This window comes from Ictalurus punctatus, chromosome 13 (genome assembly GCF_001660625.3).
Source record: "Ictalurus punctatus breed USDA103 chromosome 13, Coco_2.0, whole genome shotgun sequence".
NCBI classification, from domain to species: domain Eukaryota; kingdom Metazoa; phylum Chordata; class Actinopteri; order Siluriformes; family Ictaluridae; genus Ictalurus; species Ictalurus punctatus.
In genome coordinates, this window is record NC_030428.2 from 4,280,423 (window position 1) to 4,296,387 (window position 15,965).

At 40.8% G+C, this 15,965-nt stretch overlaps 1 protein-coding gene across 2 annotated transcripts in view; it reads left to right on the forward strand.

Moving 5' to 3' along the window:
- Positions 1–14,841, forward strand: part of LOC108273545 (NACHT, LRR and PYD domains-containing protein 12) — a 38,232-nt gene extending 23,391 nt beyond the window's left edge. Inside the window, exons 5-10 of one of the 2 annotated variants that reach the window (XM_053685131.1) lie at positions 149–1,913; positions 3,140–3,313; positions 8,633–8,875; positions 12,453–12,629; positions 12,840–13,016; positions 13,153–14,841. In XM_053685131.1, the coding sequence (XP_053541106.1) occupies positions 149–1,913; positions 3,140–3,313; positions 8,633–8,875; positions 12,453–12,629; positions 12,840–13,016; positions 13,153–13,189 (2,573 nt within the window). In that variant the 3' untranslated portion in view covers positions 13,190–14,841. The remainder of the gene's footprint in view (positions 1–148; positions 1,914–3,139; positions 3,314–8,632; positions 8,876–12,452; positions 12,630–12,839; positions 13,017–13,152) is intronic. The other variant, XM_053685129.1, reaches the window with a different exon arrangement.
- The last annotated feature ends 1,124 nt before the right edge of the window (positions 14,842–15,965 follow it).

The window sequence follows — 15,965 nt, forward strand, 5'->3', positions numbered from 1 at the left end:
GTTTGTGATTACTCTGTAAAGTGGTCCTGTTCCTTCAATAATATTTAGTCCATGAATCAGGAATGAACAGTAGCATTTGAAAGAATTTTACATTTTATATTGTGCTCAGTGATTTTGCATTAAAACATGTTATTACTTTGTTTATTAGAACTCGCCTCTGTGTATCAGCAAAAGTTGAAATCCAACCTGAGAGAGAAGTTTAAAAGAATTAATGAAGGAATCTCACAGCATGGAAGCTCAGCACTTCTGAATGAGATCTATACAGATCTCTACATCACAGAGGGTTGGAGTGGAGACGTCAATAATGAACATGAGGTGAGACAGATTGAGACAGCGTCCAGGAGACCAGCAACACAGGAGACACCCATCAAATGTAACGAGCTCTTTAAAGACAAGCCCATCAGAAGAGTGCTGACTAAAGGAGTTGCTGGAATTGGAAAAACAGTCTCTGTGCAGAAGTTCATTCTGGACTGGGCTGAAGGAAAAGCAAATCAGGACGTCACCTTCATGTTTCCACTTCCCTTTAGAGAGCTGAATCTGATGAAGCAGAGAAATCTCAGTCTGATGGAGCTTCTACATAACTTTTTCCCAGAAATGAGAAAACTAGAATTACTAGACTCCTACACAGTGGTGTTGATCTTTGATGGTCTGGATGAGTGTCGACTTCCTCTAAATTTCCAGAAGAATGAGAGATTGTGTGATGTGACAAGGTCAGCCTCGGTGGATGTGCTGCTGACAAACCTCATCAAGGGGAATCTGCTTCCCTCTGCCCTCCTCTGGATAACCTCTCGACCAGGAGCAGCCAATCAGATCCCTCCTGAGTGTGTAGACCAGGTAACTGAGGTACGAGGCTTCAGTGATCCTCAGAAAGAGGAGTACTTCAGGAAGAGGATCAGTGATCAGAGCCTGGCCAATAAAATCATCACACGCATGAAGTCTTCAAAAAGCCTCTACATCATGTGCCACATCCCAGTCTTCTGCTGGATCTCAGCCACTGTTCTAGAGAGAATGTTGGGTGAAGCAGAGAGTGGAGAGGTCCCCAAGACTCTGACTCAAATGTTTACACACTTCCTGATCTTTCAGATCAAACACAAGGACCAAAAGTACCACCAGAAATGTGACCCTGATCCTCAGCAGACCAGAGAGAGTATCCTGGCACTGGGGAAACTGGCTTTCCAACAGCTGGAGAAAGGAAACCTGATCTTCTATGAAGAAGACCTGAGAGAGTGTGGCATTGATGTTGGAGAAGTGGCAGTGTACTCAGGAGTGTGTACCCAAATCTTCAGAGAGGAGTTTGGGCTCCACCTGGGGAAGGTGTTCAGCTTTGTACATCTGAGTGTTCAGGAGTTTCTGGCTGCTTTATACACATTTCTCTCCTTCATCAGAAGAAATGTAACAGAACAAAAAACCATTGATCTGTCTGATCTTTTCAGAAAGTCAGACATGTCTGATTTCCTCAGGAGTGCAGTGGACAAGGCCTTACAGAGTGAGAATGGACATCTGGACCTGTTCCTCCGCTTCCTTCTGGGTCTCTCACTAGAGTCCAATCAGGCTCTCTTACGAGGCTTAATGCCCCAGACAGGAAGCAACTCTCACAGCAAACAGGAAACAGTCAGGTACATCAAGGAGAAGATCAGGGAGAATCCATCTCCAGAGAAATCCATCAATCTGTTCCACTGTCTGAATGAACTGAATGATCATTCTCTAGTGCAGGAAGTTCAGACTTACCTGAACAGAGGAGGTGACGCTCGTCTCAGGGGAACCAGACTCTCTCCTGCTCAGTGGTCAGCTCTGGTGTTTGTGTTACTGAACTCAGATCAGGAGCTGGATGAGTTTGATTTAAGGAAATATGACCCATCAGAGGAATGTCTTCTGAAGCTGCTGCCAGTGGTCAAAGCCTCCAGAAAAGCTGAGTGAGTATTTTTATTTATAAATGTATTACTGCATGGTTTGTTATTTTAATGTAACACTGAACTGCACTGTTTGGATTAATGATTGTTAGTAGTTACTCTAATCATCTTTAAACAAACCTCTGGTACTATTACAGAAGATTGTTTCACTTTTTACACTAACACGTTACGTCTGCACTGAGATCTGGGCCATATGGACAAAACCTTATATCACCATTTATTACCTTTTCTCTAAAACTGATGAAAATGATCTCTACAAAGTAACTGCATGTATTCATGACTGCTTTTTGATCATTTTGTGAACTAAACACCAGTGAAAGGCACTTTTTCATTTCTCCTTTTACTTGAAAGAGACATTGAACTGAATTTCACAATTGAGAACAAGAACACTGTCACCATGGGAACAATATGAATACAACATGTCACATTGTGTGTGTGTGTGTGTGTGTGTGTGTGTGTGAGAGAGAGAGAGAGAGAGAGAGAGAGAGAGTTAAAGGTAAAGGATCAGTCTGGCTGTGCAGCTACACTAAATATTAATTTATTTTAGACATTTTAAAGCTCAAACATCTGATGTTATTTTTATTTATGCTATGCTAACAGAAAGAATAAGTTAATATTACCTGTCTTACATTTTATTGTCTGTTTCTGTTCTGTTTCACCAACAAAATATTTCCAAACAAAGCCACAGCACGTCCTGCTCCTTTTTGCTCAAACGGGAGATTTCTTATTTATTTCATTTATTTTTTAGTTGGAGACCTTTTAACACGTACTTTCATTAAAAAATGGTTTCAAGTTTCAATTATAATAAAGCATTTGTTCAAACAAAAAAAACAAACATCTGTTTTCAGTCCTTTAAGGACCATTGTTACTGATAATAATTTATTATTATTATTATTATTATTATTATTATTATTATTATTATTATTATTATTATTATCATTATTATAATTTTTATTATTATTATTTTCAGTTACAACGATCCTTAAAGGAATGAAAAAGAAGGGTTTTTTGTTTGAAAAAATGCTTTATTATAATTAAGCATTTCTTAATAATAATAATAATAATAATAATAATAATAATAATAATAATAGTACTGATGTGGTGTCCTGTCCTCTGATTTCTGTGTTAGAGAGAAACACACTTCTGTTACATGGTAAACTTTAGCTGGATTATGGCTGTGTTTGTGTGTTTGAGGTCAGAGATCTGATATTTAATCATTTCTCTTCCAGGCTGTGGAGGTGTAATCTGACAGAGGAAAGCTGTAGAGTTCTGTCCTCAGTTCTCAGCTCAAACTCCTCCAGACTGAGAGAACTGAACCTGAGTCACAATAAACTGCAGGATTCAGGAGTGAAACTGCTCTCTGCTGGACTGGAGAATCCACACTGTACACTGGTGACACTGAGGTACACACACACACACACACACACACACACACACACACACACACACACACACACATACACACACACAGACAGCCCAACAACAGTAATAATAATAATATAATAATAATAATAATAATAATAATAATAATAATAATAATAACTTTATTTATATAGCTCATTTCATACATAAAATGCAGCTCAAAGTGCTTCACAATGGAAAATCAAATAAAATGATGAATATAATATTAAAGGAGACCTATTTTAAGCCTTTTTACAAGATGTAATATAAGTCTCAGGTGTCTCCAGAATGTGTCTGTGAAGTTTCAGCCCAAAATACCCCACAGATCTTATACCCTGCTGTAAAAGCCCCTTTTTGGGTGGAAGCAAAAACAGGCTGTTTTGGTGTGTATCTCTTTAAATGCCACTACATCCCGCCCCCTTTCCAGAAGATACCAGCTCCTCCTTCCAATATTACCTTAGCTGTGGAATCTGCTAACAACCTTATTCACAAAACAGCCTGGTGTAAAATGATTCACAGAGACCTACACAGTTTTCAAAAAGACAATCACCTTACTGTATTGTACGGAGCCCCCTAGTATCAGGTAAGGAAAAAAACCAAACAGCTGTGTGTAATCCGTGCCCTCGGTTTTGCAATCCATGCCCTCTGTTTTTCAATTCCTACCCTCGGTTTTGTAAACCGCACGCATCACGTTAAAATTGGGTTTATATTGGACATTCGCTGTACATTCGAGCTTCTCTCTTCTATTTCTCAGAAATAAACACACAAAAAGGACATAATGTGTATTGTCTTAATAATGTGTATTGAGTGGACATACAACCAATACAACTGAATATATTTTTAAATTTTCCGCTGTGGAAATGGAAGCAGGCTTTGGGAAACGCAGGTCATCAGCGAAGTCAGTATGGGACCGTCTAAAAAGTGCATGACTTGGGCAACTGTATAAGATTTTTATATGGCACAATAAGTTTATATGTGTAATATAAAGGTATATCATTAATAATATATATGCCTTAAAAAATCTTTATCCATACTGAATCCTAACACTGCAATAAGTTAGATATCCAGTGAAGTAAATGACTAAAAACTTAGTAGAATCTTATACAGTTGCCCACTTTTTAGGGTCCCTTGCTTACTCCATTACTATAAGGCGCTGATGACCTGCGTTTCCCAAAGCCCGCTGCCTTTAACCTCTACCTTTAATGGTAGAAAATTTAAAAATATATTCAGTTGTATTGGTTCTATGGCCACTCAATACATAATCCATTCATAATCCATTAGTTGGCCGATTTATTTTTCTGATTAATCGAATGGGGGGCAAACTTTCAGGTTAGTCAAAAACTAATGTGTTCCATTTGAGACGATTTTACCTTTCTAAAATCCATACACTAGACCAGTGGATCTCAACCTTTTGTGAGCTTTGGACCCCTAGCATATTTCAAACAATCCACAAGGAACCCCCTCACTCCACAACAATTATAGGCTATATATGTTACTTTATTTTATTAATATTTAACATGAATAATAAATAAAATTGTATTTAATTTAAATGAATAGTATATATTCTGGTGTGTGTCTGTGTGTATTGGGTTCTTTTCAGTCTTATATATTTGGACAAATAGTTTTTATTTGTAACACTCAGTTTGTGGATTTCATTTTAAATAAATGAAAAAATGTCACTGAAAGTTTGCCCCCATATGATTAATCGATTATTAGTCATATATAAATAATCGGCCAAGTAATCGATTATGAAAATAATCATTAGTTGCAGCCATAGTTTTTGTTACGCCACAGCCGGCAGATGGCACTGCGGCACAGCTTCGGAATATACATGTGACTCTTGTTTTGGTTCGTTCGCTTCCTGTTTGGACATTGGCTTGATGTGCGAGGGTGTAGCCTGGTGTTTATGTTTAGAGTAATTATATTGGCTATTTAAACCCCTTGCGTGACTGCGCACGTCGTATTATAGTTTACAACAGCGGTAGAGTTTAACAAGTGTAGCTCTAGATCCGTGTGCAAATGCATATAGCATGCTAGTGGTCTCAGTTCCTTGTTTTGTTTTCAAGTAATGCCTAGACTATTGTCCCATGTTTGATCCGGCTCGTCGTGTTCCATGTAGACCGCGTTTCTTGTGTGTGTTTGTTTGTTTGCTGTTAATAAAAACTTTGATCTGCACCTGCATCCGCTTCCAGTCCCGTTCCATGACAGAATACTGTACCACGAACGCGGAAGCAGCAGATCAACATGAGCACCGAGTTCTATAAGTTGGGCCGATCGTTCTGGGAAGAGAGTAAGCGTATCGATGAAAGACCTGCTCAGATCGATCGCCAGCTAATGCAATGAGGGCTGCTGCAGCAAGCCAGCCCATGCGCCACGTCGCTATCCCCGCAAGTTCCCACAGCAGGGGAATCATACAACGCCATGCAGCCAGCAAAGCTACCCGTATACTGGGACTACCTGCGCCGGGAGGATTACCAGGCTGCGCTACGGATGCAGCAGGAGGATTTGCAGTTGAAGTGGTGGCAGGCGGAGGTGGCACAGATACTCCACAACCTGGAGGCGCTTAACTTCCGTCCCGTAGTGCCGAACAGCGCTCCAACTTTCTGCCCTGCAGAAGATCCAATCATGCTGCCTAGTCCGGAACTGAAGGCTAGCCCAGAACCTTTTTTGGGGGGGTAATGATGACAGCAGAGCTCCAACCTGAGGCCTACGGGGAGGCTTCAGCTGTGGAGCTCCTGCCTGGCCGAGGAGGCCATCCCGCTGCCCTGCCCGGCTGAGGAGGCCGTCCCGCTGCCCTGTCCAGCCGAGGAAGCTGTCCCGCTGTCCAGCCCAGCCGAGTAGGCTGTCCCAATGTTCTGCCCAGCCGAGGAAGCTGTCCCTTTGCCCTGGCCAGCCGAGGAGGCTGTCCCGCTGTCCAGCCCGGCCGAGGAAGCTGTCCCGCTGCCTTGCCCGGCTGAGGAGGCTGTCCTGCCAAGCCCAGGAAGCTGTCCTGCTGTCCAGTGCCACCGGGGTCAGCATCCAGCGTCCCAGTGCCGGCGAGGGGTGGCGCCCCACATTCCAGTGCAGCCGGGGGTGGCATCCAGTGTCCCAGTACCGCTGGGGGCGGCGTCCAGCATTCCAACGCCGCTGCGGGTGGTGCTCTGCCAGTCTGATGCCCGTGGAAGCCACCTTGTTTTCCGTGGCAGCGAGAGACAGATATCCCAGGGGCCCAGGACCACCGTTGGAGGGGGGTTCTGTTACGCCATGGCCGGCAGATGGCACTGCGGCACAGCTTCGGACTATACACGTGACTCTCTTGCTTTGGTTCGTCCGCTTCCTGTTTGGACATTGGCTTGATGTGCGAGGGTGTAGCCTAATCTGAACCAGGTGTTTATGTTTAGAGTAATTATATTGGCTATTTAAACCCCTTGCGTGACTGCGCACGTCATATAATAGTTTGCAACGGTGGTAGAGTTTAACGAGTGTAGCTCTAGATCCGTGTGCGAATGCATTTAGCATGCTAGTGGTCTCAGTTCCTTGTTTTGTTTTCAAGTAATGCCTAGACTATTGTACCATGTTTGATCCGGCTTGTCCTGTTCCACGTAGACCGCGTTTCTTATGTTTGTTTGCTGTTAATAAAGACTTTGATCTGCACCTGCATCCGCTTCCAGTCCCATTCCATGACAGTTTTAAACTGTGAGTGGTTTCAGTTTAATGTGTTGTAGGCTCATTTATTGAGTCTGTTTACATTGAGCCTGTAACAGGATATAATAATATTGAGCTTGTTTTTGAAACTGCAGTTGCTTATTTGTCTCGTGAGACTTGGCAACACTGCGGTATTCGTGTGTTGTGTATTAGCTCCAATACTCGACAGCGGAGGTGGAGGTGGATACTGTTTTCTTGAAGTAGAGGAGAGTTGCTGTCCCTCATAGCTAGCAGAAAATAAGTGCAGTTTACCACACTGACCATAGCAAAACAAACAAACAGCTGAATCAAGTTAGCTAGCTACCTATTGAGCTACTGAAATGTCTGATCTGTTTAACAGGAAAAAAGCATCTCAGTCTTCAATCCCTTCAGATCTCTGAGTTTTCGCCAGCTCTCAAAAGCCATGCCCATATTTATTCTCGTTTTAGCACGGGCTCTGTCGCTTTCCCTTTTTGACTGCAGGCTCTCCACAGTTCCAGGTTTCTTGGCTTTGACAACAGTTGGTTCCCCAGATGTCAACGTAACCATGCCAAAACTCATTTCAAGGAGGTGACTTCACTGGCTACCTCCCACCTCTCCACCTCACGGAGAGAGAGAGGTCGACTGTAAAGCCCGCCTAACGGGAAAAGTGATAGATTAGTTAGCACAAAGAGAGACCAATCAGAATGTGCGCTGTGTCACTCTTACCACATCTGCCACTTGCTTTCTCGGTTTCTTGTCGTGGAAATTTAGACAAACACCAGTAGACTCGTCCTCTCAGATGAAGTAGTTTTATTACAGAGAGATGATTACAGGAAGAAGAATGAGCGCACTCGTCCAGTGTTGGTGCTATTTCCCCAAGCTCCAGCTCAGTCCAGAACTCCTCCTTAAGTGCCTGATGAATGTGAAAGTCGAGGACAGTGAGGTGTTGGTGGAGAAACACTGGGTTGAGGGTCAGAATAAAGAGCAGATAAAGCAGCTATGCACATACATAAACAGCTAGCTCTTGTGCTAAGTGGCCACGCCCATTTAACTCTGATCCAACACCTCATCAACCTTTTCTCTCAACATCCTGTAAATGTTCCCTAACATTACATTTTAATTTGCACATTAAAGAGTTCTTGTGTAAATGCTCGTACACACTGTTTATGAAGAAATTAATTCGTATCCAGTGTGATAAATGAGGCCCAGTGTTTTATATGAGTAAAACATTCAAGTGTGTATTTTATATGGTGTGGATTAGCATTGTTTCTGCTGTTGAGCTTGGTTTTTCTGTGTGTGTGTGTGTGTGTGTGTGTGTTATGTGATTTGTATGTGTGTGAAAGTTAGATTAAGCTCCAAAGAACAATGAACTCCAACAGTTTTAGCGTCTCTGTGAAACTCAGCTTTGTGTTAATGCTGAAATATCTACATCACTTCTCACATCAGAACAAAGTACATTTATTTCTACAGCATGTAGATCAGTGTACATTACACACACATTTACTTTAATAACATGCCAATACTAGTTTATTGTTTATACACAGGCTGTTCATTTTATATTTTTATCCTGACATTAGAACCTTGTATTCAGGTAAACACTTTATTTCCCACCTGATGGAAACACCTCATTTCACAATCAGATAAATAAATCTAACACTTCATCATTTCTCTTCCAGGCTGCGGGAGTGTAATCTGACAGAGGAAAGCTGTAGAGTTCTGTCCTCAGTTCTCAGCTCAAACTCCTCCAGACTGAGAGAACTGGACCTGGGTTACAATAACCTGCAGGATTCAGTTCTCACCTCAAATGCCTCCAGACTGAGAGAACTGGACCTGAGTGAGAATAAACTCCTGCAGGATTCAGGAGTGAAGCTGCTCTGTGCTGGACTGGAGAATCCACACTGTACACTGGAGATACTGCGGTACAGACACACACACACACACTAACAACAGTAATAATAATAATAATAATAATAATAATAACTTTATTTATATAGCACATTTCATACATAAAATGCAGCTCAAATTGCTTCACAATGGTAATAAAATAAAATGACAAATATAATATTAAAGGAGACCTATTTTAAGCCTTTTTACAAGATGTAATATAAGTCTCAGGTGTCCCCAGAATGTGTCTGTGAAGTTTCAGCCCAAAATACCCCACAGATCTTATACCCTGCTATAAATGCCCCTTTTTGGGTGGAAGCAAAAATAGGCTGTTTTGGTGTGTGTCTCTTTAAATGCAAATGAGCTGCTGTGCCCCGCCCCCTTTCCGGGAGAGACCAGCTCCTGCTTCCTACATTAGCTGTGGAATTTGCTAACAACCTTATTCACAAAACAGCCTTGTGTAAAATGATTCACAGAAACCTACACAGCTTTCGAAAAGACAATCACCTTACTGTATTGTGCATAATAAAGGTGTGTTTTCGGGTTAAAAATAAAAATGACGACATAACTCGGGCACTTTAGCCACATTAGCCATGGAATCTGCTACCAAGCTCATTCGGAAAATCGATTAGCAAACATTCCCAAAATATAAAGTGCGATATTTACGTCTTCAGGATATGAAGCTGGATCATGAACAGTGGGTACTGATCCATGCTTGAGAATCAAGTTTTTATCGAATCCTGCTTTGTATTGACCCTCGTTCACAAAACAGTCTGGTGTGAAATGTTTTTAGGTATTTTTGGGGCACATTTCCTTCAAAAATTAAACTTCACTGCGTCTTCAGTGTCTCTGATGCCGAGAGTACATGAAGACTCTTGTGTTCATTCTTACAACCAACAACAGAATACTTACGAAGCTTACGAAGCTGAGACATTCTTCTCATCACTGTAGCTGCTCCAGCGTGGAGAACATGGCCGATTGTGTATAGCTCACTCAGGGGAGGAGCTATGCTAATGCAAGTCCCTGGGCGGGGCTTGTTCCAACGTGACATCACGTTAGGGCGAAAACAAAAACGGCTCATTTTGAGACTCTGTTTATGATTTATTGGGAATATAAAAAAGCAGTGGGTGGATTTTTACCATCGTAGGGTGGTTGTGTACAAATTCTGCCGACACACATTTATGTTCAAACACCATTTAAAAGTGAATTTTGCATAATAGGTCCCCTTTTAAAACAAAAATATTGCAACACAACATTAAAGATATAAATACAATATTAAAACCTAAACATTCCTTAAGAAATAATTAAATAATCAAACAGAAAATAAAATTTAATTTAGATCATTATGAAATTTTTAAAAAATCAGTTTTAAGCCTAAAATGAAGAGGCCTAATTGAAAGCCAAGGTAAATAAATGTTTTGAAGCTGCTTTTTAAATTTATTTAGTAGTGTTGAGTCCGAGTCCACCTTTGTCGAATCCGAATTGAGACCAAGTCCTTAACCAATCAAGTCTGAGTCCAAGTCTGAGTCCAAAAGGGGCAGAGTTGGACTTGAGTCAGAGTCTTTAATGGCCAAGTCCGAGTTGATTCTGGCCGAGTCCAGAAAGTAATTACACTGATAAAAGATTTGAAATTGCAATTGTAAACTCAACACTGAGCTGTTAAATTAGTATTTTAACCTTCACAAACCAATGGCAACATAGCTGTAACAAAAAATACCACTAATACATCTTGACATTGCAATTTAATATTTTTATTCATGTCATCAGCACCTCAACTAGTTTCCTATCAAAAAATGGTTTCAATAAAAAAAATGGATATAGAGGTATTTGTAGAACTTTTATTAGATTACAAGTGTATGAAAATACAAATGAAGCTCTTTTGCTATTGTATCACACAATATTGTGTCTTCCAGTTCGACGTTTCAGTGATTTGATGCCTCTCCCCCATAGTTATATAGTCTGAGTGAGAGAGTACAGAGTAGAGTTACATTTAGCAGCATGTCATAACAACAAGATTCATGCTTTATTATTGCTTGTAATCAGGCTATGAATCACAAACTCATTTCTGAACACAGCTCTGTTCTTGTAACTTTTCTCATTTTAATTTCTAAAATAATAAAAAACATCAGCAGGGTTTATGAGATTTACTACATTAAGAAGCACATTTCACATTTTATGTGAAATTCAAGACTGGAATTACGAAATCTTAACATTTAGGGGTGGGCGATATGACTACACGATACGTTTCATGATGACGATATGTTTTCTTAGGTAGGTCTGTCAGTAGTATTCAGGTAAGAAATACTACGGAAATTGAATAAAGCAATTAAATGTAAAATAAAATTAACTTCACTGTGTGACATATACAGTGATTCTTATTAGGTTTACTGAAGTTATTCAGTCAAATGAGTGAGTGAGTGATTTTCTCATTGTGTTTTGTAGTTTGATGAACATTAATGACACAGACAGCAGCAGGTTTATTAGACTGCTGTCACTTTAAGACCTAATGCACAGACCTAATATACTGTATTGACACACCTCAGATTTTCCCCCAACTGTATACAAGTAGAGGACAGTGAGGTGTTGGTGGAGAAACATTGGGTTGAGGGTCAGAATGAAGAGCAGATAAATCAGCTATGCACATACTTAAAGAGCTAGCTCTTGTGCTGAGTGGCCATGCCCATTTAACTCTGATCCATCACCTCATCAACCTTTTCTCTCAACATCCTGTAAATGTTCCATAACATTACATTTTAATTTGCACATTAAAGAGTTCTTGTGTAAATGCTCCTACACACTGTTTATGAAGAAATTAATTCGTATCCAGTGTGATAAATGAGGCCCAGTGTTTTATATGAGTAAAACATTGAAGTGTGTATTTTATATGATGTGGATTAGCACTGGCGCACGGTGACTTAGAGGTTAGCACATTCACCTCACACTTCCAGGGTCGGGGGTTCGATTCTCACTGTGGCTGTTTTCCCCGGGTACTCCGGTTTCCTCCCCCAGTCCAAAGACATGCATGGTAGGCTGATTGGCATGTCCAAAGTGTCCGTAGTGTATGAATGGGTGTGTGTGATTGTGTGTCCTGCGATGGATTGGCACCCTGTCCAGGGTGTACACCGCCTTGTGCCCGATGCTCCCTGGGATAGGCTCCAGGTTCCCTCGTGACCCTGAAAAGGATAAAGCGGTATAGAAGATGGATGGAGTAGCATTTATTCTGCTGTTGAGCTTTGTTTTTCTGTGTGTGTGTGTGTTATGTGATTTGTATTTGTGTGAAAGATAGATTAAGCTCCAAAGAACAATGAACTCCAACAGTTTTAGCATCTCTATGAAACTCAGCTTTGTGTTAATGCTGAAATATCTACATCACTTCTCACATCAGAACACAGTACATTTATTTCTACAGCATGTAGATCAGTGTACATTACACACACATTTACTTTAATAACATGCCAATACTAGTTTATTGTTTATACACAGGCTGTTCATCTTATATTTTTATCCTGACATTAGAACCTTGTATTCAGGTAAACACTTTATTTCCCACCTGATGGAAACACCTCATTTCACAATCAGATAAATAAATCTAACAGTTCATTTCTCTTCCAGGCTGCGGAGGTGTAATCTGACAGAGGAAAGCTGTAGAGTTCTGTCCTCAGTTCTCAGCTCAAAATCCTCCAGTCTGAGAGAACTGGAGCTGAGTGAGAATAAACTCCTGCAGAATTTAGGAGTGAAGCTGCTCTGTGCTGGACTGGAGAATCCACACTGTACACTGGAGATACTGCGGTACACACACACACACACACACACACACACACACACACACACAGAGCAGAATTAAAAAAAACACGGCTACATCCAGTTTCCATCTGTGGTGATTGTAATTGTAGTGATGTGATATATTGTCATTGTTGAGTATATAAAGATTTTGTGTAGTTGATGTTTTCAGAGCTAAAACTGAGTGTGTTAATTGTGAGAAGGGTTTTTTTTTTGCAGGATGAATTACTGCAGTATTACAGATGAAGGTTATGCTGCTCTGGCTTCAGCTCTGAAGTCAAACTCCTCATCACACCTGAGAGAAATGGATCTGAACGGTAATAATCCAGGAGAATCAGGAGTGAAGCTGCTCTCTGATCTACTGAAGGATCCACACTGTAAACTGGAGACATTATGGTGAGTTACTGACTTACTGTCTCTTTACTCTACTCTACTGTATCATACTGAATAGTGTGTGTGTGTGTGTGTGTGTGTGTGTGTTGGTGTTTATGCTGATGTTGTGTGTTTACACTGATGCTCTTCTGTCTTTCAGCATTAACTATAATAAACTCACCAGGACTGGTATATGACAGGAGTCTCACCTCAAACTCTTCTCCAGGATAAAGCAGTTTTGGTGAACAGTTAGAACCCGGCCCACATTTACAGCAGTTTGGGAGCTGAATCATTAAACGTAAAGGGACAGAACAGATACAAAGCCAAGAACAGGCAGAAGGTCATACACAGGAGAAATCAACACACATAACGAAATATCTACTGTAACACCGAAAGTATTTGACCTCCATTTATACCAGTTCCTGAATGTACTTGGAGACTGTGGTCATTCACCGTAGGACCAATTGCCCTGACTCAGTAGCAATACTACCCCCTGGCACTTTAGTGTATTGTAAGAATCATTTTCATGGTTGCTGTAAGATTCAGGATGTCTGGTGCTCCACTGTGTTTGAGATTGTGGCCTACATTGATGAAGTGGGAACGCTGTATAAGATCAGACCACATGGAGAAGATGGACCCATTAAAACTGTCCATTGCTCAGAACGTAAGCCTGTTCTTACCTGGCAACAATATGCCAGGTGAACCAATGGTCTACTGGCCCTTTCCAACCCCAGGAGTGAGTAGAGCCAGATGGACCTAGAATTGGAGATTATTCACAAGTGGCCATAGTCCACACGAGAATGGGTGTAAGGAACTCTGAGGGTCAAGTCCATGTTGATTCTAGTTCTCAGCCCTCAGTGCTTCAGTCTAGTCCAATTGGGGTACAAAATGATTACTGTCTTATGAGTATAGGTTCATCTTTAACGTCTCAACCTCAGGTGACCACACGAGAGCAAGATTTGAATTTAGAAACTTCTCTAGATCTTCATATAGCTCAGTCACTTGATCAGTCAAGAATGGGTTTAGTTTCTAGGCCATCCTTTAGGCGTTCTACTTATGGGACTCTCAGTGTTCACCCGGATGGTGACCATTAAAGGCTGAATTTGGAAAAGTTGGTTGCTCATGAAAAGCTTTTGCTCATGCCCACTAGAGGGTGCACTGATTCTTTATACACATCACTTCCTGTCTGTAGAACCATGTCCAGTGCTTGAATCCGTTGCTATACTGTGATTGTTGGTTGCTGGAAGAACAAGTTCTGTTGACGGCAAATGTGTGTTATAAATGTGCCAACGCCATTTATACCTACCTGGACAGGCAATTATTTCGGGTGCTTGGTAGTGTGTGGTCATAAATTGTCTGCATCGCATTGATTGTGTGTGGGTGTGAAGATGATGGAAAAAAAACAACAGTACCATCAAACCCATATGTGCTTGTCGAATATACCATTATAGATTTAGTCCCCCTTTGCTGTTATAATAACCTCCACTCTTCCAGGTAATCTTTCCACTATATTTTGGAGCATGGCCTTTGGGATTTGTGCATTTGAGCATGCATTTCGCCTCCTGAAGAGGAGACTAAAGGGGGAAACCCCTCAAAACAAGCAACATCTGAAAGAAGCTGTGGTAAAAGCCTGGAAAAGCATCACAAAAGAAGAGTGCAACTATTTGGTTATGTCAGTGTATCGGCGCTTGATTATTTAGTGCAAGGAAGGGATATGCAACCAAATCGTGTTATTTACGTTGGGTTCCTTCAAGACTATCTGTTCCAATATTTTTGCTCACCTCAAAATGTTCTAAGTTGTTTAACACATCTAGATGTATATATCAGGAAATTAAAGCTTCAATTTTGATCTACTGTCTTATTTTCATCTTTTGAACTCAAACCCAAATGTCTTCAGTATATAGCAAAATCAAAAGAATTCCAATACTTTTGAAGAGGACTGCATGTATGGCAAGGTTGACTGAAGACAGGTGGGGCTGATGGCCACTGATTATGATTAAGACAGTGCTCTCTGCCTCCCTCTAGTGATGTAACAAGTCAGTTGTCTACTTACACCACAATCCAGTACAAAACAACAGACTCTCATTTCTATTTGGTGTTCAAATCTTCACAAGGAAATGTGCAATGACTTTTTACAACTATGGATTCACCACAAGAACATCATAGATCTCCCAACATGCTTCACAGCCTACAGACATGGCCGCCATGAACTACACTTCCCAGAACACACACACACTGCCCCTTTCTCAATCACCCGACTTCTGATCAAGCACACCCATAGGCGTATCTACAGGGCAGGGAAGGTAGGCAGTTGCCTGGGGCCCCACATACTGAGAGGGCCCCTGAGTGTTGATCATTTAAATTATCAGAAATTTTCATCTTAAAATAATGTGCAGCAACATCTCAGCAACCCCCTTAAATGGGGCCTCTTTGCAGGGTGCTGTCACATTTGAGGACTCATTTATGCTCCGCCACCCCTTCACACTCGAGTTGCATGAGCTTAATTCCTGAAAATGAATCTAATAAATGAACCTGTTAAGATTTTGCTGATACTGGAATCAGAATTAAATTCTTTGACCCATACTACTGTTACCTTCTCAGTACCGAGTTTGGAAAGAGGTTACACAGACACAGAGTTCAATGAAAGCTTCTTAGTTTAATGCTGAAATTATCTGAATATATATATATATATATATATATATATATATATATATATATATATATATATATATATATATATATACACACACAGAAAGGTGGAAGAGCTAGATCATTGCTTGATTTAATTATGAACAGAGAGCTTATTCTGTCAGAACAGTGCTGGCTCAAATTTAGCCTATTACTCAAAAACACTTAAAATTCAACTTAGAAGCCAATACTCACATCTACCTCTGAGCCCAGTTGGAGATAGAAAAAAAGGACACCAGCCGTGAGTGAGAAGAAGCAAGGGTCCAGATTTATTTGTTCCGTTCC